This window comes from Phalacrocorax carbo, chromosome 2 (genome assembly GCF_963921805.1).
Source record: "Phalacrocorax carbo chromosome 2, bPhaCar2.1, whole genome shotgun sequence".
NCBI lineage: Eukaryota > Metazoa > Chordata > Aves > Suliformes > Phalacrocoracidae > Phalacrocorax > Phalacrocorax carbo.
The window spans coordinates 13,543,360-13,565,390 of NC_087514.1; the positions used below are offsets into that span (position 1 = coordinate 13,543,360).

At 46.0% G+C, this 22,031-nt stretch overlaps 1 protein-coding gene and 1 long non-coding RNA gene across 4 annotated transcripts; one reads left to right on the plus strand and one right to left on the minus strand.

The window, feature by feature from the left end:
• Nucleotides 1–2,387: 2,387 nt before the first annotated feature.
• LOC135311854 (uncharacterized) lies at nucleotides 2,388–7,457 on the minus strand. Its single transcript, XR_010371390.1, has 2 exons — nucleotides 7,270–7,457; nucleotides 2,388–3,062 (listed from the first exon to the last, which is right to left on the minus strand). It is a non-coding gene; the product is annotated as an uncharacterized LOC135311854 (long non-coding RNA).
• A 101-nt stretch (nucleotides 7,458–7,558) lies between these two features.
• Nucleotides 7,559–15,491, plus strand: C2H8orf76 (chromosome 2 C8orf76 homolog). 3 transcript variants are annotated; one of them, XM_064442148.1, is made up of 6 exons: nucleotides 7,559–7,812; nucleotides 7,929–8,024; nucleotides 10,323–10,466; nucleotides 11,246–11,763; nucleotides 14,085–14,217; nucleotides 15,211–15,491. In XM_064442148.1, the coding sequence occupies exons 1-6, from the start codon at nucleotides 7,699–7,701 to the stop codon at nucleotides 15,415–15,417; spliced, it is 1,212 nt and encodes a 403-aa protein (XP_064298218.1). In that variant the 5' UTR covers nucleotides 7,559–7,698; the 3' UTR covers nucleotides 15,418–15,491. The 3 variants fall into 3 exon arrangements, with proteins under 3 accessions (XP_064298218.1, XP_064298220.1, XP_064298221.1); XM_064442150.1 differs by lacking the exon at nucleotides 7,929–8,024; XM_064442151.1 differs by lacking the exons at nucleotides 7,559–7,812; nucleotides 7,929–8,024 and adding an exon at nucleotides 8,290–9,875.
• The last annotated feature ends 6,540 nt before the right edge of the window (nucleotides 15,492–22,031 follow it).

Here is a 22,031-nt window from a genome sequence, read left to right on the forward strand (position 1 = left end):
TCATGTGGGAACTTCTGAAAATAAACTTTGTACCAAAAATTTGAAAACAGAAATAATGGAATAAACGTCTCTTTACTGAGTGCGCGTGGTTTTAAGAGGTGGTGTGGAAGCTGTGTCTGTATGAAAGTATCACAGACCAGATCTTCCAAAATGGTGTGTTGTTTTATTTTTTCCTTTTACACAAAACTGAATTTCACCAATTCCTCAGATGCATTGAATTTGGAGAACTGGCTTGGCTGAACAGCCAGCGTGAGGTCAGCTTCACGTGCGAGTCAGTGCAGCTGCTTGTTGCTGAACTGTTCTGCTGTGTCAGCAGGCCAGGGACATTCACGTGGTTTTTCTCATTTAAGGCAGATGCTCTTTATTTTTGCATTTAAAATACGTGGGGTGGGAAGACATGGGGTGAGTAGGAACTCCCTCCCCGCTGAAGTCCCTGTCAGTTGGATATCGTGCTTTGTGGCTGCTTTTAACATGTGCCTTTTCCTCAGAGAATGGTCCAAGATGAGCACTCTCTGTTGAGCTCTGCGTCTCTCTGGCGAGCCTGACTTGCCGTCACTCACAGAAGCTCCCCACCAGAGGTAGTGCCACCATCTTGCATCGGCGTGACTTGTCACACCTGTCTACTTCAACTGTTGCACTGCAGTCGGAGGGGCTCGAGACCTGCTTTTCCCTGCAGGACCCGGCATCGTGCCTACAGACCTGTCCCCACCTGAGAAAAAGATGTTTAAGGCAACAGAACCGTTCCTGTGCTGTAGCTTATGTCAATCCCAAAAAACTACGTCCCTCGCTGAAGTAGTGACCTATGCACGGGCCTGGAGATAAGCACTAGTAGTCAGTTCAGCTTGGTGTTTGGCCAAATAGTTTTACTTGGTTCAGTGAAAAAAGGGGGGGGGGGGGGGGGGGGGGAAGGAAAGAATGCTTATTCAAAAATCTGTCAGCTAATGAGGGAGTTATGAAAAGCCCTGGATTATGCACACAGTCACCTTTTTTTAAACAGTTACCTTTTTTGTTTACAGTGATTCCAAAATGCTGCAATTCAGTCGATATTTTCACAACAGACCAGCTGGCCTTGTGGGTTGTTTCCCCTCTCCCAGCCTTGTCTTCCCAGCCCCTTCCAACTTCCATTTGTTTTTGTAACAATACTGTCAACTACTATTTTTAAGAATTTAAAATGCCAAGCCACTTTGTGCACTGCCTTATTTTTCTTTTTATGCCAGAAAGTCCCCTCTAGAATGATGTTAAATTATTCCCTGTGGGCTTGGCATTGCTTTGAAATACTGCTGTTGGTGGTCTTCAGTCTGTCGGATGGTGGTTTCTAACATTTTTGATTGTTAAATGACTTGTTGCACTTCAAATACTGTAAAATGAAACCTTTGAATATATTTATATGTTTCTACTGCTATAATGTTGAACTATTAGCATTGTGACTAATTCCTCTCCCATATGTGTTTCTTTACAGGCTCAGGGCTGAGCTGATGTTTATTACCTTAAAATATTTATTTGGTAGAAGAAAGAAAAGACGGAAAAAGGGAATGAAAGTGCGTGTCGCACCTAGTTGATTTGTGTCTTTGGGTGAAAATAAAGGTCAGTGTTGGCAGTAATTCTCCTCTTAGTGATTTTCGGTTTTCCTAAATGAAAGCCAAATAGGAAAAAACATAATTGCAGTGAAGCCTGTCTTAAGGGACCAACATGGAAGAGGGCCCACAAAATAGCCTCTAGTAATGACGTGTTCTGAACTGAAGGAGACGGTACAAATAAAATTGCAATTGTAACTGCTCTTGATCCTGCAGCTTCGTTCCAGCAACTGGCCAGAGCCTCCCGGTGAGGTCCAGTTGCAAGGACTTCCATGCAGGCATCTCATCCAGCATCCACCAAGTGCAGAAACAAGGCCCATAGAAGCCCTGTGATGGAAGTGGTTCATAATTTGTCTTAGTAACACCACAGAGGTAAAAACTCATTGCTGATGTATGTTTTCTGGTGTTCTTTGCAAGTGAAATTAATTTAGAGCAATGATTTGGGGAAGGGAGCAATGGTGGACAAAGTCCATTCTTGATTTCTGCATTTTGTTTGCATTTGTTCACTGAGGAGAGCTTTCCCTCTGCTTCGCCTCACACTTTCTGCCGGCACCAATACTTGTACAAGGCAAATATGAAGCCATAAAGCTAAATTTAATAGCAGTTTCCACTGGTCCTTTCCAGCAGTGCAAAAGCTGCATGGGAAATGAGGCACTGGAGAATCAACAAACAGTTTGGTTGTTTCCTTTGTGGAGGCAGCCTCCCCTGACAGCCTCCATGTGGAAAAGGAGAGCAGGACTGGAAAAGCCCATGAGTTGTGAGGGTCGCTCCAGGGCAGTCACAAAGCCCTGGGTATATTTATTCAACGTAGCATATTTTTTTCTAATTCTTCAGATTTGTTCCTGCAAGACGGCAATATTGTAAGAAGTTGGCTCAGTTTAATGGATGTTTAATGTACTACAGCAGCCAAGGTTGCTTGAATGGTGTCATAGATGAGTTGCCACCAGTGTTACTTAGCCCTGCCCAGTCCCGAAAACTTCACAGGAGTAAGTTTTAACCTAGAGAGGTAATGAATCCACTATGGTCTCCACAGTCTGGTTTCATCATGAGTAGCAATTAAGCAACAAGCGTAACTGTGGCCAGGGGAAGTTAGTGAGTTTTCAGAGGCAAACTGATAAAACTGAAAAAAGGGGCATAGAAGGAGGCATACAAACTTCACCGTGCCTGACAGAGAGTATGTTGGGGTTTTTTTCCAGTTAGAGCAGATGATCTGTGATACTGCCCTTTATGGTGACTTCCGTCTTCATCTAGCTTGTATCCATGGACCATTAAGCTACAGTCTCGGTGCTTGTACTACATGGCTGAGTGAAGCAGTTCAGACATGTGATTTGCATCGGTACTGGAAATGTGCAGGCTTGCACCGGAAGATCACTGCTTTAGGATGCTCCCCAGCAGTTCGTCACCTTCTTTCCAGAAAGCTTTTCTCCTTTTCTCTTAACAGCATTCTGGTCAAACCCAAGGGCATGCTCGTTCTGTTCATCATTTATCCTGCTAGACAGAAAATAGTTGCAAAACCCATTAATATCTGAACACATCTGTGCGTAGTGCACCCTTTTGGCAATAACGACTTCATTGGGTTTTGTGAGGCCTGAGGGGGAGGGATTATGGCCTAGTTAATATGGCTTGCCAGGGGTTTGAAAGTTTGTGCTGTTTCAAGGTAGGGCAGGCAAATGAACCATCTTTTGGGGCATGTGTCCTCTCCTGTCTGTCCTAAGGACCCCTAAAAAGCTTTTGGCCTCTGTTAATGACAGAGAGTTCTTACTCTTTGATTTCTATGATGCATGACCCTTCACCTCCCTGCTCATTTTTGTTGTCTTACTAGAACTGTGGGGTGGCTTGATAAATTTACAAAGAAGGTGGATTCCATGATTTTACTTTTCTGAGAGGAGAAAGCAAAAGGAGTTTCCCTGCCCGCTGGACTCGGTGCCTGGTTGGAGCACTGCTGCTGCTCTGGCTGTCTCCACCTCCCAGTCACCCCTTCCTGCCTCGTTTCTTGCCTGATGCTGTTGTTCTGCTCAGCCACTGGCCTCTGTGTTCTCATGTTAATACTGCCCTGGTTTCAGTTTGCTCTCCTTCCGTAGCGTGCAAGGATGCCGGAGCACTTTTCCCCTTTAGGAGTAAGGAGCCATTTTAGCTCCTGCATTTGCCTTTGCTCAGTCCTGGTTTTACCTCCCTCAAGGACAGATCTGGATTTGGCAAATGTAGCTTCCTCTTGGCCGCAACTGGCTGAGCTGGCTTCTCAGCTAGCTTGAGATGGATGGGGGTTCATCTTGATTCTACCAGCACTTCTTTAAAGACATACTGCATTTGAGACAAATATTCTTTTCCCCAGATTTGGGTCAGTGGCTTCTGAGAGCTTTGGCTCAGGGGGTCAGTCTTTTGCTGCCCTCCTTGTGACAACTTACTATTCAAGGAGAATAGCTCTTGAGCGCCACAGTGACATCTCAGACCATCGTAGTAAGATTTGCTAAAACTCATCTGAGCTCGTCAGAGCTTTAACTGCAGTTTTGTTTGCAGTTTGTAGCAGCAATAACCTCTGTATGCCCTAGCCATGAAATGTCATTTGTATTACCCTCCCGTTAGTCATAGACAATATCCCCTTTTGTGTGACACCATGCAAAAAGGATGAAAGATGGTCTCTGCTGTAAAGAACTTGCAATCTAAATAGAAGGCAAGAGACAAGGATGTGGCGAGACAATATCAGCAAATGAAGAGCTGATCCTCTTTTCATGAATGTGTTTAGGGAAGAGCCTGTGTTATGACTGTCAAAAAAGAAAACTAATCTTCCCTCAAGGTACGAATATTTCACAATGTCTGGAAGAATCCACTTAACAATTCAGGAGCCACCCATCCTTTGAGGAGTGCTGCCTGTGGGTCTCACTGCCCTCTTCACTGCAGGCAGCTCTCTTGCTTTGAGGAGGGATCTAGTCTCTCTTTTGCTTTCTTCCAAGGGCAGCTCCTTTCCAGCATATTTTAATAAAGCTATAAACCATCTAAGAGCTGTTATTATTCCTTAGCCAACGTGTGTGGGTAGTGCCTACCAAGATAGGGCCCTAGTTGCCAACCGAGGTTTCTTGTTTCTACTATGTGTGCTTGATGGTCTCTGAAACCTTTGTGGTGTGCATTCTACTGGCACAAGAGTGGCCAGGCTGCAGCAGGGACCCATGGAGGCTATTACAATACAAATAATAACTTCAGCAATTAAAGAAACACTGGGGGAGAATTCTTCTGAATTAATTTTGCCTCAGAGTAGACTGGGAAGCAGGGAGAAGAGGGCTGTCAGGATCTAGGCGAGCTCTGTCTGCCACGCTGTGTTTTCTTTTCCTGGCCTAAAGGCTCAGGCAGTAGGGCAGCATGACAAATTCCTGCCTATTGCTTGTCTTCTCTGCCCAGGCTTTCTGTGGGTGCACCCTGACTGCAAGATGAAGCATGCTAGCCTGCTCCCCGTTCACTGAGGTTGAAGCTGGGTCACAGCACCTCACTGTCGGCGTAACGAGGCATGCTCGTGTGAACAGCTACAATAGCTTTGCTGATGCACAGGAACTTGCTCGGTGACCGCAACTTACTGGAGCCTATTTGTTTTATTGGTCTGATGTTCATCTGCCGAGCTGGTGATTTAGGCTGGTGGTGGAGTAAGACTTCAGCTGCTTTTAGGAAAAATTAATCTATGGCTTCTTTTTATCCCCGAAGCTGCCTACACAGAGCAGCTGCAGCAGCACAGGCTCTCGTAGGTCTCATGTGTCTCTGAGCCCCCTCTAAGCTGTCTCTTCCAGATATGATGTTTTCTGTGTGAAGCCAAGGCTAACAGCACCACGGCAAGTTATGCTGTGCAAACTCAGGCAAACAGCTTAAGTACATTGGGAATTTGTATTCTGGCAGCTACACTGATGACTTGGGTCTTAGGGGAGAAATCGAGCAAATCTCCGGTGCTGACAAGGCACAGGAATTTCCTAAAGTTGCATTTTTTTATTTCTGTAACTAATACACAAGGAGCCTCTTAAATGTCTGAGGGGAGGCGGGGGAAGGGGAGAGGCAGGCAAGGGGAGAGGCAATATTACGCCCATGACTTATGACTGAAACCACGCGGTCAGCTGCTAGGCCCCCTGCACGGTGCTCAGAAATCGCTGCTCTCTTCTCGCTGATTTACCAAACAATGGCATTCTCTGCATTGCAACACGGAGCCTTTGCAGACCACGTTGGTATCCTCAGAGGCAACAACGATGGCTGAAACCCCCAGCCCTGGAGAACTCAGCAATCCAAGCTGGCAGCCAACCAGCTGCTCTGGGATTTGCCCCTGGGAGCGCCTTGCTCTTTGTGTGTTTTACTTTGAGCTGGGGCCACATTTCACTTTGATTACTCATGTTGCTTTTTTAGTTTTTCTTCTTTTTGCTTTGCTTTTAATCGTCTTGCTGGATTTTTGTGCTTTGCTCATTAGACTGGTGTGTTGCAGCAAGAGCCACTGTCCTGGAGTGGGAAAGGAATACCTGTGTCCAGTGTATGTGAGAAGTGCAGAAACTCTAACTGTTTAGATGCTAATGCTAACCTCTGCAGCGTGACTCCTGGGTGCTCTGCCTCTGTCCTGCAGGAGCTCATCACATTGGTCTGCAGGCAGGAGGAAGCCAGAGGGGTTTGGTTTGCAAGTACAAGCAGCTCTGACTCTGCTCCTCTACAAGAAGACTGAAGCATGTCGAGCAAACTCCTGATTCCCTCCGGACTTACTTGCTAAGCAGTTTCCTATGTTCAGGAGGGCTTATTTGCCAAACAGCAAGTTTAAAAGCAAAAGAAACATCAATCCTCTTTTATCTTCTAATCAAATCTACCTGCCAAAGTTGAGTTTCTACCCAGGGATTTAAGCCAGCTGATGCTACATCCAGTCATAGCTACGCTGGGATGGAAGGATATTTTGAGCATGTATCCACTGAGAAAGAACAAAACAACCCCAAACCCAGAACGTGTATTTTGCATGTCCACTAGAAGGAAACCTTGACAATTACCTATATAAGCAGTGCTTTGGCCTCAAAAGCTGTTCTGGTACCGACTGGTTGACTAGTACATTTTTCAGGTTAAGCAAGTACAAGGATGAATTTTCAGCTCACCACCTCCAAATCTGCATAGTGATTAAATGGGACAAAGTGGACCTTCCTGGATGAACAGACTGGCAAGGCAGAGACAGGAAGCAGTGTTGTACACTTTTAACTCATTCTGTGTACAGCAATATCGCGAGGCGGGTGTACAGCTGGGGTAGCTACATCTTCACCTAGGTGCCATGAATGATCAAGGGTGCGCCTGAGAGTATTTACATCTTGACAAAAGCTCCAGGCTTTACTTTGTCCTGTCCTTTTTTCCCATAGCAAAGTGTAGGGGGCTTTGGGAAATCTTCCTTTGGAAAGTCTGAGATTTCACAAGTTTCCTCTTCTGCTTTGGGGCAGAACTGAAATCAAATGGAAAAGTTACCAAAATACACTCCCAGCCACCCCCCCCCCACAGGCACCAGGCCAAGATACTAACAGACCAACTCTACAATTATGCAATTAATCTATCAAAGCATGGGACAGTTTGGTTCAAGTATTCGTTACAGGCTCTTACAACATTTCCATTACGGTGACCCGTACCCAAACTGCTCCCCAGAGCCGGGAGGTGCCGGCGGCCCTGCTGACCCCGGGGAGCGCAAGCTGCACCCCTTTTCACCGCCCACCTCCGAAAACCAACGGGCGGGCGCCAGAAACGCGGGGTCGGAACCTGCCCCACGGCAGGGCCTTCGCCTGCTCGCGCTGCGCTGCCTCCTGCGGGCTGGCCCTTGGCGGGCGCTGGAGCCGCCCCCGTTTCCAGTCAGCGCCCCGGCTTCGCGCCGCTCTCCGCCCTGCGGGGGAGGCTTTGGCAGCCCTGCCGCGGCCCGCTTTCATCTCCCAGCCCCCGTAAAGGCCTTCTGGGGCAGCCGCCCCCAGGGGCGGCGGGCGGGACTACAGCTCCCGGCGGGCGTCGCGCCGCAGCGTCCTCACACCGCCCTGCCTAAGATGGCCGCCGCTCGCCGCCTGCCCTCTAGCCCGCGCCGCCCCTAACTCGGTGCCCGCCGGAGGCCCCTCTCAGCCGCCCGGCGGGGGCCGGTCCGGGCGGAGCGGCCGGGATGGAGCCGCTGCCGGGCTGGGAGTTCGAGGACTCCCTCTTCGCCTCGAGCCGGGAGCGGGGCCCGGGCCGTGGGGCCGGGCCGCCCCGTGGCGCCAAGTACTGCGAGCCCCGCGTGAGGAGCGGGGGCGGCGGGGGGCGGCCAGGGGGGCGGCCCGGGTGCGGGGCGGGCGGCCCGGGTGCGGGGCGGGCGGTCTCAGCCCCCCTGACGGGCCGGTGGTGTGCCCGCAGTGGTTCCGCAGCGAGGCGGCCGGCGGGGAAGGCGCCGGTGAGCTGACGGCCAGCAAGTTCCGGGCGGACTGGGCCTACCGGCGGCGGGAGTTCGAGGTATTTCCAGGGCTCCGGCACGGCCTGGCGCCTGGGCCGGGCCAGGCCCGGCCCCGGTCGGTGGAAGCTGTGGGGATATAAACTGGGGCGATCCCATAGTCCCCGGTGTGCTGAGTGGACGCGTGTGTGAGCTTATATGTAAGCTGAGCCGTGGCCTGGCGGTGCTGGAGCCTGTGGTGCGGTTAGGTCCGGCCTAATGGCTCCTCGCCTGTGCTGAAGGCACAACATACCTACGGGCCGTCGCGGTGACCTGGCGAAGAGCTGTCCTGCTGACTGAGCTGTGGTCAGGCCGCCACGGGTAACCCTGTTCTGGCAGGCTCCCCCAGCCAGATGTCATCTTTCCAGGAGTCAGCGTGAAGTCGACGTAAACTGGCCAGAAACGCTGTTCCACACACAGCGCGGATCCAGATCACGCTTGCATATCCGAGTGGTTCAGCAGTGAGCCAAGCTGTTGTTTGTGGCCATAGAAATCATGGTCAGCCAGAGTTAAGCGTGCAGATATCTGTGCTCCTGGGGCTACGTACCATGTACCACAAAAGCTGCCAACTGCCTGGGTGCTGCTCACCTTTCTCAGAGCTCCCCCCACTGTCAGGTGAAAGCTGACTGTAGTTGTCGGGCTCCTGACATTCGCCTTATGAGCTTCATCATTCCACCTCTCTGCTGGCTCCCCTTGCTCTGGATGGGTGGTTTCAGGTGCATTTATGTTCCCTGTTTCTGTTCCTGCCTGCTGTAGTCCTAGACTATCCTCACTGCCTATTTCCTGAGCTGCATTCCTGATTATCATTGCTCTTCTGCCACCGTAGGCCTAGTTGAAGCATCCAGTCTTTTGTTTCTTTGTTTCCTGCTTGAAATCAGCTGCTTCTGCGCTTGTTTCAACTGCAATAGCATCTTGTTCCCAGCTATGGTTTGCATTACAGGCTCCCTGATTTCAAAGCCCTCAGGCCGACTTCTGACTCCACTCCTTTCACCTTGCTCGTTGGATTCGTGGATCTTTTTGTACTTCCATTGGCATTGACTTCTGCTTTTTAACATTATTCCAGTGCTACTGTTGCCTTGTCTATACCTGACAGATGCTTTCCAGTCTCAGCTGAGACTCCCTGAAGGGATTCATAAAAGTGTGCTGAGAAGAGAGATGCCTCAGGCTGCAGTCAGACATGGCTGCTGACCCTCAGGAGGAGCAGATTGCTCCTTGTGTGCTGTGGTGCCCTCTCAGGAGGGAATGACACGCCCTCAGATCTGCTAACGGAACAGACCATTGCTTCCTAACCCTTTTCTGACACAGTGTTCCATGTTAAAAATGTCTAGTCTTCAGTCTTGTTGCTAACCTGGATTGCTGTGACAGAACCGGACTGCACACAAAATTACATTTTCACCAGTGGCTGCTGCACTCACTGGGCAGAGTGGAGCTCCCTCTTTTGCTTGAGAAGGAATGTGAACTTAATACCAGGGGAGAAAAATATTTCAGCCATTTTACTAGGAAGTGTTTAGGATATGTCGCCTGGATACTCTTTCTGTTAGATTCATTCAAGTTTGCAAGGAATAATTAAGCATTCATTTTGGGAGATGGGAGAATGAGCACTGCTCTTTAGTCTTCTGAGCACTCACATGGAGGAGGAGGAACCAAGATTCCATTCTTAGCTTCACTGAATACTTAATTTAATGTATTTAAATGTTAATTGGAGTCCTGGTGAGTGCCCTGAGCATTAAGCTGCAGAAGTATTGCTCATTCTTGTCTTTTTCCTCAGCCCAATTAATATTTAATAACTCTGTGCAAATTAGAACCACCCTACAGGAATGATGGAAACTCACTTCCCCTGCGGTGTTCTCCAACTTGCTGATTATTCATGTGAGGTGAGGTGCCTGCAGGTTCAGACCTTCTCATGGAGAATGACACGGATTTGAAACAAGGCCTCCCAAATTTAGGATGAGTGCTTTGATCATGGAGTTGGTAGCTGGGGGAAAGATGCCTTGTGTCACATATTGCCCAGGTCGGTAGGTGTTACCTTCTGGATCAGACCTGATGGGGAAGAGGTGGACAGATGTGCAGTAAATCCTGCTAAGGCTTAAACATGAATATGGATTGAGGTGGCTCATCACCGTCTGGACTTGGCTGTGTAGTACCGGGCCCTCATGTGTTACAAGCATAGGTGGGAGCTGAGTTCAGAGAAATGAAAATGTGGAGTTCAGCTCCTGAATTCCCTTTGTGATTGTAGTCATAAACAAAACATACTGTCAGGCTTACCTTTAAATGAAAATCTCTCTGTTTTGTTTGGCTTTTCTTTTTGTCGACACTACTAGAAAGCCCTGTGTGAATACTCAAACTGCTTACTGCTGTTGCCTCCCAGCAACATTGCAATGAGACGAGATGTCCAAGAGGGCCAGGCTCGGTGTTTATCTCGCCTAGGAAGGCACAAGGAGGCTCTGGATATTGCAGAAAAATTGGTAAAAAATGCAATCTTTCTCTTAGGCTTTGAATGTGAAAATATTGCCAGTAGTTCTTTTATATGGACCATTTTCTGGAAAAATAATCTTTAAGTGTATAATCCTTCAGTGCTCAGAATACTTGGTAAACAGAGGGTAACTGTCACTGCAGATATAATCACTCTTTAGAAATCAGAACACCCTGTACCACAATGAGCTCCCTGTGCAGGGAGGCTGGTAGTCCTGGAAGGGACTAAATATCATGCTCTGCTAGGCAGAATTAATGTAATGTAATAGGAATTATAAGAAAGGGAATAAATGAGTGCTTAAATCTTTCCACTGTAAAAGTGATCATTCAAAACTCCCTTTTATATCCATATGTGTGCTGCCAGACTGCCACCAAGAAGAGTATCTTACCGCAAATTGAGTCTTTCCTGTAAAGGAAGAAGTCCAGAGGCTCTGAAGTCTAGAATTTTACTGCTGCTGTTTATTTTATGTAAAAGGTGTTAATACTCCGAAGAACGGCAACTGTATAAAACTCTGAAGACAAATAGACAATTCACAACGTTTGGGACCTTCTTGCCTTTCAGACTGGAACAAGGCAGCTAGAGGGAATGCTGTCAGCTTGATCATGCATGATCTGTGTCACGTATCATTTAAAATTAGGAGCACAATTCTGTACAATTTAAAAATTAACCTTAGTGATATATGTGTGTTATTATTCAGGGAGACATTTTCTTAAGCTCTAAAGGATGATTCTGTTCTATGCCTGTTTTTAATCTATTATCTTTTGTTTCTAGAGAAACGGCGCTACTAACACAGATCACTTAACGACGGTTCTCAACCTGCAGTTTACCATTTACCAGGGTCTAGAAAATGTGGAAAGAAAGATCACGTGTCTGCAGCAATTGATCTGCTTACATCCTTTCAGCCCTTGGTACTGGAAGTTACTTGCTGAAGCTTATATGAGCCTTTTACAGAGTTTTTCTCCATTAGTCATTGCAGAAACAAATCTAAATCAGTCTGAAGAGGTTAGTGTAAGTGATAGTAGTTTCAAAACATCTACTGGAAGAGAGATGAGTTTGCAGCCTCGCAGATCAGATGGCCAGAAAGAAGGCCCTTGGTCCAGCCTTGCTACAGAAACAAAGAGGGAGAATGCAGTGGTGTGTAGGAGCGGCCAAGCTGTAGAAGAATTCCTCTGCACTTTGGAGGAACCGGAAAAGATGGATGAAGGGAAACATGTAGCCTCCAAGTCCTGGGAGCAGAACATGTTGAAGAAAGTTGAGATAAAGGCATGTGCCTCGTTTATTAGAGCAAGGTAACTAAACGTATTCTTAGAATAATATTCACTTCTCCCAGTCAAGAGCAATTTAATACGTGTTTTTCCCAGCCTTAATATTTTCAGTTTACATTTTCAATTTAAATGTTTGTTTCAGCATTGGCAATGCTAAGTTAGAAGCACCCTGCTATTGTTTCAGATCTAAAAAGCAAAATGCACTAGCATGGTAGCTGTGAACAACCTAAACCTGAGTGGAAAGAGTAAACCAGTGTCATGCACTGTTGAGAAGTAAAGCGTTTTTTAATAACCTTATTCTGTGAATCTTTTCAAGTAATTTTATACAACAGGCTGTTAGAGCATGGCTGTTTCCTGGTTTGGTAATAAAGATGCAGCAGCTGAAGTGCCCCAAAGGGAAGGCCAGCCAGTCTTCCTTCTGCGAGTGCCACCTGTCTTATTTGCTTGAAGCATCACGCTTGAGCAAAAATGTATTATATAATAATACCCCAATCTGCATAATGGATGAGGTTGAAAAATGAACTCTGTGACAGCTGATTGACAGGACTGCATTAAAATGCTCTTTCCTTTTCTTCCTTCTCTTCCTAAACCTCTTGCACACAACAAAAATCTCCAAAACATAATCTTTCAAAGAGATAATTAGGAACTGGTTTTGTTAAAATAGTCTTGGATTTCTCTTTCCACCCTCTTGCCTCTCAGTAACGTATTAGTCACAGAACATATTCAAAGCCATTTTATGAACTTCCAAAAATGTTTACAGAGAACACTTTATAACTGCCCTGTTAGGGCAAGATTTAAGAAATGTAAAAAAAAGATATAGTAGCTTTTAATTGTACTCAGACTAAGTGATGGTGACTTTAATTGCTACTTGGGAGAGGATAATAGATTTAGTACTGATATTGAATATTAAAGCTACATTCATATTAAAATAATTTGTGTTCCCTGTTTCGGTGTGCATGGTTCAGCATTGAGACAGTTACAAACTGTGGGGTTTACTTGCTTGGCCCACAGTTTCACAAAGTGTTATTGCAGTTTATATTTGCAGACACACTTGTCCAGGGTAAGCTTCTCCCCTGCCCAGGGCTTACGCATTAAATAGGTTGTCTAATAGTTTCAAGTCTGTTGGATTTTAAGTGAGATGTTTATGCTGCATAAACATATGTGCAGGGTAAACTGCACCTGGAAAAGGGATGTTAGTATTGTTTTTTTAGGAAATAAGGTTCTGTGTTAAAGCATCATGAATAATTGACTCTTCTAGTTTTGTCAACAAACAAACAGAAGTGTTCTCCCAAAAAAATTGGAGAAATGGTTTTGTTTAATTTTCATTCTTTATTACATTATGTTGTTGCAAATTTTGAAATAAAAACACGTTCCAAATTAAAAATACTCTCCATTTTTACATTGAATTTCCCAGGCAAAACTTTACTGACTTTACAGATAGTTTGTTTGCTCAGACTTGCAGATTTTGACATTTACAATGCTCAAATGAAAACTTTCACTTAACATCTTAAGTCTTATCTTCATAAAAATACACATCTTTATTATAACACATGCTTCATTTAACTTTGGTAAAGATGATTTAAAAATTTGTTGTTCTTTATGCATAACGCTTGAATTAAACGTAGTTTCGGTAGCGATACTACTAAGTCCCAGTGGTCCCTTGGTTGAATACACTTAGAAATTTCCTCTGCTGATATGTTTTACGGTCCTTGTGTGAGGAGGACTCTGGAAACTGCCACTGCTCTCTCTGGTCGAGTAGTTGGTAATGGGGTCCCTCCGTGATGTGAAGCCACGTTGTGAGCACAACGTCTAACCTGCACTGAAACATGGTGGTGACTTCAGGGCACTGCCTTGAACATAAAACTGTGATGGAAGATTTTAGAAAGTATTCCAGGGTTGGCCTATGTGGGGAGAATGTTTGATATTTGTCTAGCCCCCCCAAATTTCTAGCTTTTCAGGTTACAAAGATAATCACTGCCGTAGGCAAAAGTGCACTGCTGTCTTTTAGGCCTTGATAAGGATGTGGGACACCTGATGTACTGCAGTTAATGCTAGCAGAGCTTTGCTCCGCTGCTGAATTGTGTGATGAATACATGGGGAGAAAAATGTTTGTGCAGAGCACCCAGATGTACTTGGCACGTACTTATCGATACTTCTGTCGCAGCACGGGTATACCATACCCGTAGTAGTCTGAGACAGATATATTAATTCCTTTGCAGTTTTTGCAGTTGTCAAAGGTCAGGAAGAAGAGCTGTTTTTAAAGTATTACATTTTGTTTGGGTTTAGGTTTGCTGACTTACTCTTTTGCCAGCTCTGCCTTTTATTAACTGCTTGTTTCATTTCAGGCTTTTACTTCAGCTTACCCAGTTGCAACAGTTGTCCTTTGCGCTAGAGAATAACATAAAAAGTCAAGAAGAAATTGATGACAAAGTGGCCGGACTTGGTTTCAATGAAGACTCCTTGCTGTTGATGACCAAGGTAAGGGGATGTTTCATCATGTGCATGCTCTCAGCTATATGTGGGCTGGTTGAGGTACCTGAGCCAGTTCAGGCACAAAGTCCTGTAAGTGTGACACTCCCCTGAGCTAATTAACTGTGCCAGGAAGCAAGGTAAATTAGCTGGGGTGGGTTGCCCTGGTAGTATGTTATCTGGAACTGACAGTGATACCTATGTAGCACTGGCTTGTGTCATGCAGGTGTATCTCTTCTGCTGAGATTCTCCTTTCAGGAATGTTCAGGGTTGTTAAGTTTCTTATTGGACTTGCATTTGCAGATGCATCATCCCTGTGCGTTTCCTGGGATGCAGATTTTATCTCAGGACTTTTAGATGCCACAAAGTGAATCACAAGTGTGACATGGAAGTGGAGATTACTTTGGTGGGCACAGCAGTATTAAACATTTCCAGAAAAAGCCAGAGACACCCTTTTACATGATTTCTTCATTCTGTTTGATGTGCTGGGTTTCAGTTTTAAAGAAATACAAAGGAGGAGAATAACACTGCATTACTTTATTCCCAGAGATTAAACATTTGTAGTGTTTCAGACTTTCATCCTAAGGAACAGAAGGAAGCCAGCAAGATTCTAACTTTGCTGTCAGCATTACAGCTTTAAGTCAGTGAAAGCCAGGCTGTGGCTGGGTTGGCAGGCAGTCTTGTGGGATTTCATCCATAAGAGGGCAGCAGCATGCAGACTATCTCAGGTTTTGAAAAGGTTGGGAAAAGAAACTTCTCTCCTTGCTTCCCTTGGCCTGACACCCCCCGGGAAGAGATCAGAGTGTTGGTGCTGTTGCCAGGTGAGCACTGAATGCAGAGTTGGCGTTGAGACAACTTGATAGTGGTTTGGAAACTTCTCCTGGATGGTGTGTGGTTCACATGTCGAGGGCTTTTCTTGTAAAGATGTGTTATTAATGTCATTTTTGCTGTTTTCTCTGCAAGTTATTTTCTTGTTTCCCATCTTTCTTACTCTGTTTTCAGGTTATGGGGCAGGATCTTAGACCGGAAAAACTAAAAGAGGAATTTCAGGGTGAGGTAAAATGCATAGGCCCTTCAGTGCTGTCATCGTTGGTAACTGCATCAGCCACAGAATTTGAAATCAAATGGTTTGGTAATCTCCAAGATGATTTATGTCACTTTGACAGACAATTCTGTTCAGATATATATCTCCCACCTTCTGTAGCTTAAAGGTTTTATTGTATTTATTTCATATATCCAAATGATTATGGAATGATGTATGCAATAAAGTTCATATTACATTTTTTAAGAATTATTGTATATCTTTTAAATGCAGATATTTGTATATATTCTTAAACTCATTTAAGATTTCATAACTTTCTTTTTTCATTGATTTGTTTGCATTTAAAATAAGGAGTCCGGTATTGGTTCAGCTTTCAGAGGTAGCTTTAGCTTTCCATCATAAACCTCACTGTGCTGTGCTTGAAGCGCCTGCGATTTCGTGGGACCTGTGATGCCAGTGGGATGGAAGGCTTCCTTTATGATATCCAGTTTGAAAGTTTCTTGGTATCAAATTCCATGTTGTTGCATTTAGAGCCATGGAATTAGACATTTTCTTGATTAATTGACATTGTAGTGATTTCCTGTTCAGAGCTAGATAGCTAGAAATCTTAAATATATTTATGCTGAGAAATTGTCAACAAGAATAATTCCATATATATAATATAAGGATATAAGGAAAAAATTTTTTACTCTGATGGTTGTGAAACACTGGCGCAGGTTGCTCAGAGAAGTAGTGGAGGTCCCATCCCTGGAAACATTGAAGGTCAGGTTGGACGGGGCTCTGAGCAACCTGATGTAGCTGAAGATGTCCCTGCTCACTGCAGGGGGGTTGGACTAGATGACCGCTAAAGGTCCCTTCCAACCTAAACCATTCTATGATTCTGTGATTCATATGTTTTAGAAAAAAATCTAAATGGTAAATGTTTACCTTGGAACTGGAAGATTTTCTTTCTTCAAAGCTAAATGTTTTTGCAGGTGTAGAACTAGCTCTAGTCTTGTCTTCAGTGTGCTTAGACCAGGGAGGAGAAAAACTGTCAAGATTGTTTATATGTACTGAAGAGTGTTTAGTCAGATCATATCCTTTGTAAAACCCTGCAAGGAAGATGATCTTTGCTGTGAAAACTGGCAGTGTTGTTTCTGCATCATACAGCTCCTTATGTTATGCTTTCAGTTGATAATGACACCGCTTTGCTTTACTTTCTGAAGCATTGATGCTTCGTGCTTTGGGCTTTCACAGAAAAAGGAAGAGATTATCCTGTAGTTTCTTTTGCTTGAAATACTTCACATTTGAGGCAAACAAGGAGTGCTCTTCCCCCACCTTCTCTTAAATTCTTTGTAGCTTTTCGTAAAGTGTTCTTTAATGGATATAGTTTAAAACCAGAAATCTCTTAGACATAATTTACTGTAACTTTTCCTCATGTTTTCCTGTATTTTCTTTCTGAAGTACTAAAGAGCGCTGAAACTTTAAATAACTCACAACCAAATGGTAATTCACCATATGTGAACACACTTTGTATCTGTTACGTTCAGGTGAATTTTAAAGCTTTAAGAGACTTTTAGGGAACCTGTCACTAACCCTTGATATGGTGTAGCCCTCTGCTAAATTGACTGTGAAACCTCTCTGCAAAAATTGAATGTTGCCTTCAGCCATGTCAAATTATCTTTGATAGTTTGGTGACTTAATGCGATTAAACACATCCTCGTCAGCTTGTTACAAAAGATGATGACTTGGCAAGTATATTTGGGTAAGCATTAACGCACTCATCATGTATTACAGAATATTTGGTTTAGTCATGCGTGTGCTTTGCTAGGTGGAAATTTTTGTGTGTGTGTGTAGAGCACTATATTCGGGTGGCAGTGAAGCCTGCCTGAAGGGCTGGCGATGCTTTTAAGACTAACCGGTGTCATAAGTTTTCAGTAGGGACTGACCATAACATGCTGTAAATTAATTATGACGTCGGCATCAACAGAGGATGTCTTACAGCAAAGCCATAGCAAACTTGTAAAGCTTAATGCCAAATATGTCAGCAAAAAAACTGGAACAGGGACTTCCATGGTTTCTTCTTAAACTTAAAGTCATGAGTAGCCACATAAAAAGGCTATAATTTGTTTTGCCACAGCTCTTGAGTAGGCTCAGTAGTTAAGAGACCAGAACATAGCTTTTGTGGAACCAGGTCTGTGTAGATACTTAATAGGAGCTCGCCAAATTATCTGGCTCCACCGTTCAGAAAGTGGAAATAGCTTTGGAGCTGTTTTAGCAGCAAATTAAATACTTGCCAAATGTTGTCATGTTGTGACTGAGATGTCAGAAATACACAGTGGCTAGCCAAGGTGATTTGGAAACTTTTTGATGTGCATGCAGATCATTGGACTTGAGGTTGTCTCTTAGACTGGCAACACAACAGTTGACTCCCCGCTGGCTCCAGGAGTGGAAGACAAGTGGCAGTTCTTAAGAACAGGCAGTATTTTCTCAGACATAACAACCAAGCAAAAATTAACTACTGCAAAGAAAATAGCGTGAATGTTGTTCTGAATGTGTCACATAGTGACTGTTCCAAATGGCCAGTGTGTATTGCACTGGGGCTATGAAGTATTCCTTTGTCCCGGTCGTGCGTGGCTATCCCTCATCTCAGCTACTTCAGTTCCTTCCTTTGTGGCCTGCTCCTCACTTTTTTGGCATGCCACTTCTAACTCCAGTTTCCTGTTTCTGATCGTATCTGCTGAGGAGCTTTGCGTTTCCATCTTGCATTTGAATGCCTCATTGTTGCTTCTACATCTGCCCGTAACGGATTTTTTCATGTTTTGGTTCCTATGATATTATCATTGCTATTAGTACCTGTACCAGTACTCCATGCTGAGTTAAACAGCAAATTTTAGTATTGCAAACTGCAAGTGAGAATTTATTAGCAGTTACTGAGGTTTGATTTTGTTATTTTAACACTTGCTAATGTTACAGACGCTTTGGGAAGGACCCTCTGACCCTGGTTCTGATGCTTCTGAAATTATTGCTGTGTACAAACACGATCTAATTGTACATCTTGCTATGGAGTGTTTGAATACCCCTGGCTTTGAGGTGAGGGAACATGTTAGTACTGTAGCTACTGACATAAACATGGTTTTCTCCATCTCAGAACCATAGAATGGTTTGGGCTGGAAGGGACCTTCAAAGACAGAATCATAGAATCATCAAGGTTGGAAAAGACCTCTAGGGTCATCAGGTCCAACCATCAACCCAACGCTACCACGTCTCCTAAACCATGCCCTGAACCGCCACATCTACATGTATTTTGAACACCTCCAGGGGTGGTGACTCCACCACCTCTCTGGGCAGCCTGTTCCAGTCCTGACCACTCTGTCAGTGAAGAAATTTTTCCTAATATCCAATCTAAACCTCCCCTGACATAGCTTGAGTCTATTTCCTCTCGTTCTATCACTAGTAACTTGGGAGAAGATTATCTACTCCAACCCCCCTTGCCATGGGCAGGGACATCTTGCGCTAGTTTAGGTTGCGCAAAGCCCCGTCCAACCTGACCTTGAACACTTCCATGATGGGGCAGCCACAACTCTTCTGGGCAACCTGTTCCAGTGTTTCAGCACCCACATCATAAAAAATTTCTTCTTTATGTCCAATCTAAATCTACCCTCTTTTAGTTTAAAACCACTGCCCCTTGTCCTGTCACTGTGCAGTAGTTGACCTTGGCTGGCTGATAGGTGCCCACCCAGCTGCTCTATCGTTTCCCTTCCTCAGCATGACAGGAAAAGAGAAAATAAGATGAAAAAGAGAAAGAACTAGTAGGTCGACATAAAGTCAGTTTAATAAAGAAAAAGTAAAGGCTGCACATGGAAGCAATAGGAAACAAAAATTCTCTACTTCCCTTCAGCAGGTAACATCATTGTAAAAATGAGTATGTGAATAGTCTTAAGATTGCTTATCAGGAATCCAGAGTTGTAACATGGGGTCCTGCTCATGCTCCTAACTGAGAGCCACCTTTATTGCTGGCAATAAAAAGGGGGCTTAGCTAGTGCCTACTTTTCCTGCCTTCGTTCTGGTACCTGCACACAAACTAGAAGAAAAGAATCCATTTTGGTAACAGTTTGGCAACCCAGGTGGGACTCTGCATGTTCCCGACCTGCTGAGCATGGCGACGGCATGTGACACAGCTGGTACTGGTGAGTTCATCCAATTGTCCGGGCGGCATCCACATTCCCTGGGAAGGAACTAAAACTGGGGGCAGCACAAGTCAGGGGGGGTTCAATAGGTAAGGTAAAATGGGGTTTGCTGCTTGCAGAGATTCTGGGAAACTGGAAGAAAACTGATGGTTCTTCAGGACTCAGTAAAGCTGAAGCTGTAGTTCTTTCTCAGGATGAGTGAGTGGCCAGCTGGAACTTGGGAGGGGACACTGAGCACTGGCCCCTGGGAGGTTCGTTTGATGTGAGTAAGCTGGCCTTACTGCCTCGTATGTGACATGGTATAAAGCAGAATTGCCTCATATGGTAAATCCCTGCTGACTAATCCTTGTCACCTTCTTGTCCTTCACAGGACAAATCGGAAGCTGTTTCCAGGATCTGTTGCTCCAACACCTCCCCAGGGATGGAGGTGCAGCTGGCAGGCCTAGTGAGGGTCGCAGAAGGGGGCCACACAAGAGTGTGGTGTACGATTGCCCAGGAAGGAAGAACGCCTGGGTGCTCTTTATTTTCTAAGAGTAATGGGGGCAGACCAGGGCACTCTCTTTTTTCAGAAAAAAAGCAGCCCATGGAAAAAGTAGGCGGTGAAATGCTCCCAAGGAGCACAAGCAGCAAGCACAGGGGTTGTCCTCGAGTGCGTGCTCCTTTGGGTGCTTTGTGCATGAGCAGCAATTGCAAGTGCGCACACTGCGCTCCATCCAGCCGGGCATCAGGCTTCACACTCTGAAGTGTTTTAATGGGCAACTCTCGCAGGACACCAGCAGAAGCATCGCTGAGCCAAACACCTGCAGGGCTGGTTTGGCTGGGGAAGGGATGTGGGGATGGTCCAGAAAGCCCAGCCATTCATTCAGCTTACTTCCAGCCTGCGAACGCAGGGGCAGCAGTGGGTTCCAGGCGCCCCGGAACCATCCTTTTCTGGCACACAACCGATGTGTGTGCGGGCAGTCCCGTGGGCAACGCCACTTGCTGTTTCCCTTTGCTCTGCTCTCTGCTCCCTGTGGCAAGGACACGCACAGCAACCAGCCCTGACAGGAGGGTCCCCATGACTGCCAGCAGCTGTGGTGCTCTGACACGGCAGAGTTGCCCTCCAGAAAGCCCGGGCACCTTTGCTGGGCTCTGGAGGGGCACATGCAGGGCCCTAATAACCCTCCAGAGTGCCCCAGGGCCTCATCCAGACTCTGTAGGGGCTGGTGCAGGGCACTAATTACAATGCAGAGTGCCCTGGGCCTCACCCAAGTTTGCTGGGGCCCATTGGAGGTCCCCACTGCCCTCCCTCCAGAGATCCCCCCAGTCTACAAAATCCAAAATTTAAAAAAAAAAATTATTCACTTTTAAGTACAAATTCACTTCTGTGGATATTCTGGGGATTTGTATAGGCTACATTTATTTATGCTTTTTAGCTCCCATCACCCACATCTAGATCCTCTTCATCTGCCTCAAAATAAGCGAGACACCAAAAATATAGTAACGAGGATCATTCCAGTTCTTTTCTGCCAGGTCATCCTCTGAATCTTCAGCAAAATTACAGGGGATGAATCCTCTTGTGCCATCTGCCAGCTCTCCCACAGACCAACCGCCTTCATCCACCTGCCCAACGACATAAACATATTGTCCAGCAGTTAGAGAGGCTCCAGTTCAGGCTGCTCACTGGGACCATCGAAAGGATTGTGGCTGTATCGAGCTATGGATGCTCAAAGCCTTCCTGGTGGTTCTCCCAGAGCCTGCGGGAGGATGGACTGCTCGTCTGCTACTGGTTCTTCTGTCTCACTTGTGGTGTCCTCCTCTGACAGAAGGCAGGACCCAGGGCCATCCCCTGCCTGAGCTGACTCCGAGTGGCTCTGAAACCGATTCTCTGGTTCACTCACCTGGGCTCAAAACAGTTGCCCGTCTTCCCCGTGGTCTGTTTTTACTTCTCTCTCAGCACTTTCTGCCACTTCCCCACAGCTCTCAGTTTGTGCTCTGCAGCTTCCAGCTGCGTTTGAAGCGAGCTTATGGCTTGGAGGGCAGAATTTCGCCCCTCTGCCACGGGCGCCAGTTGCCCTCTCAGGTCAGCATTTTCAGCATGTCTGCGCCACAGGCCCCCAGGCCGCCCCATCCCGCCTCACGGCTGACGGCTCGGGGAGCAGGCTGTCGGCCGCCGAAGGCTGCTGCCCACAGTCACCACTGGTCACCTTCCTGGGGTCTGCGAGGGACGGCAGCCCCCGACCCCGTGTCAGCCGCTGCCTCCCTTCGCCATGCGGGCGCGGAGGCAGCGTCTGCCATGGGCCAGGGGTGGGCGAGTGTGGCCTTATGTGTGTGGCCTGGCCCCGAGCACTCGATGGAGGGCTGAGGCCGTGTGGCCTTATGTGGGATGTCCTGGCCCCCAAACACAATGGAGTTTGGGCTGAGCTGCCTTTGTGTTGGGTTGACCTTGGCTGGCCTCACGGTGCCCACCCAGCTGCTTTATCACTTCCCTCCTCATCAGGACAGGGGGGCAGAAAATAAGATGAAAAACAATTCATGGGTCGAGGTAAAGGCAGTTTAATAAATAAAAGCAAAGGTCGCATGTGGAAGAAAAGGAAAACAAAAAGAAAAAGATTTCTTCTCTACTTCCCATC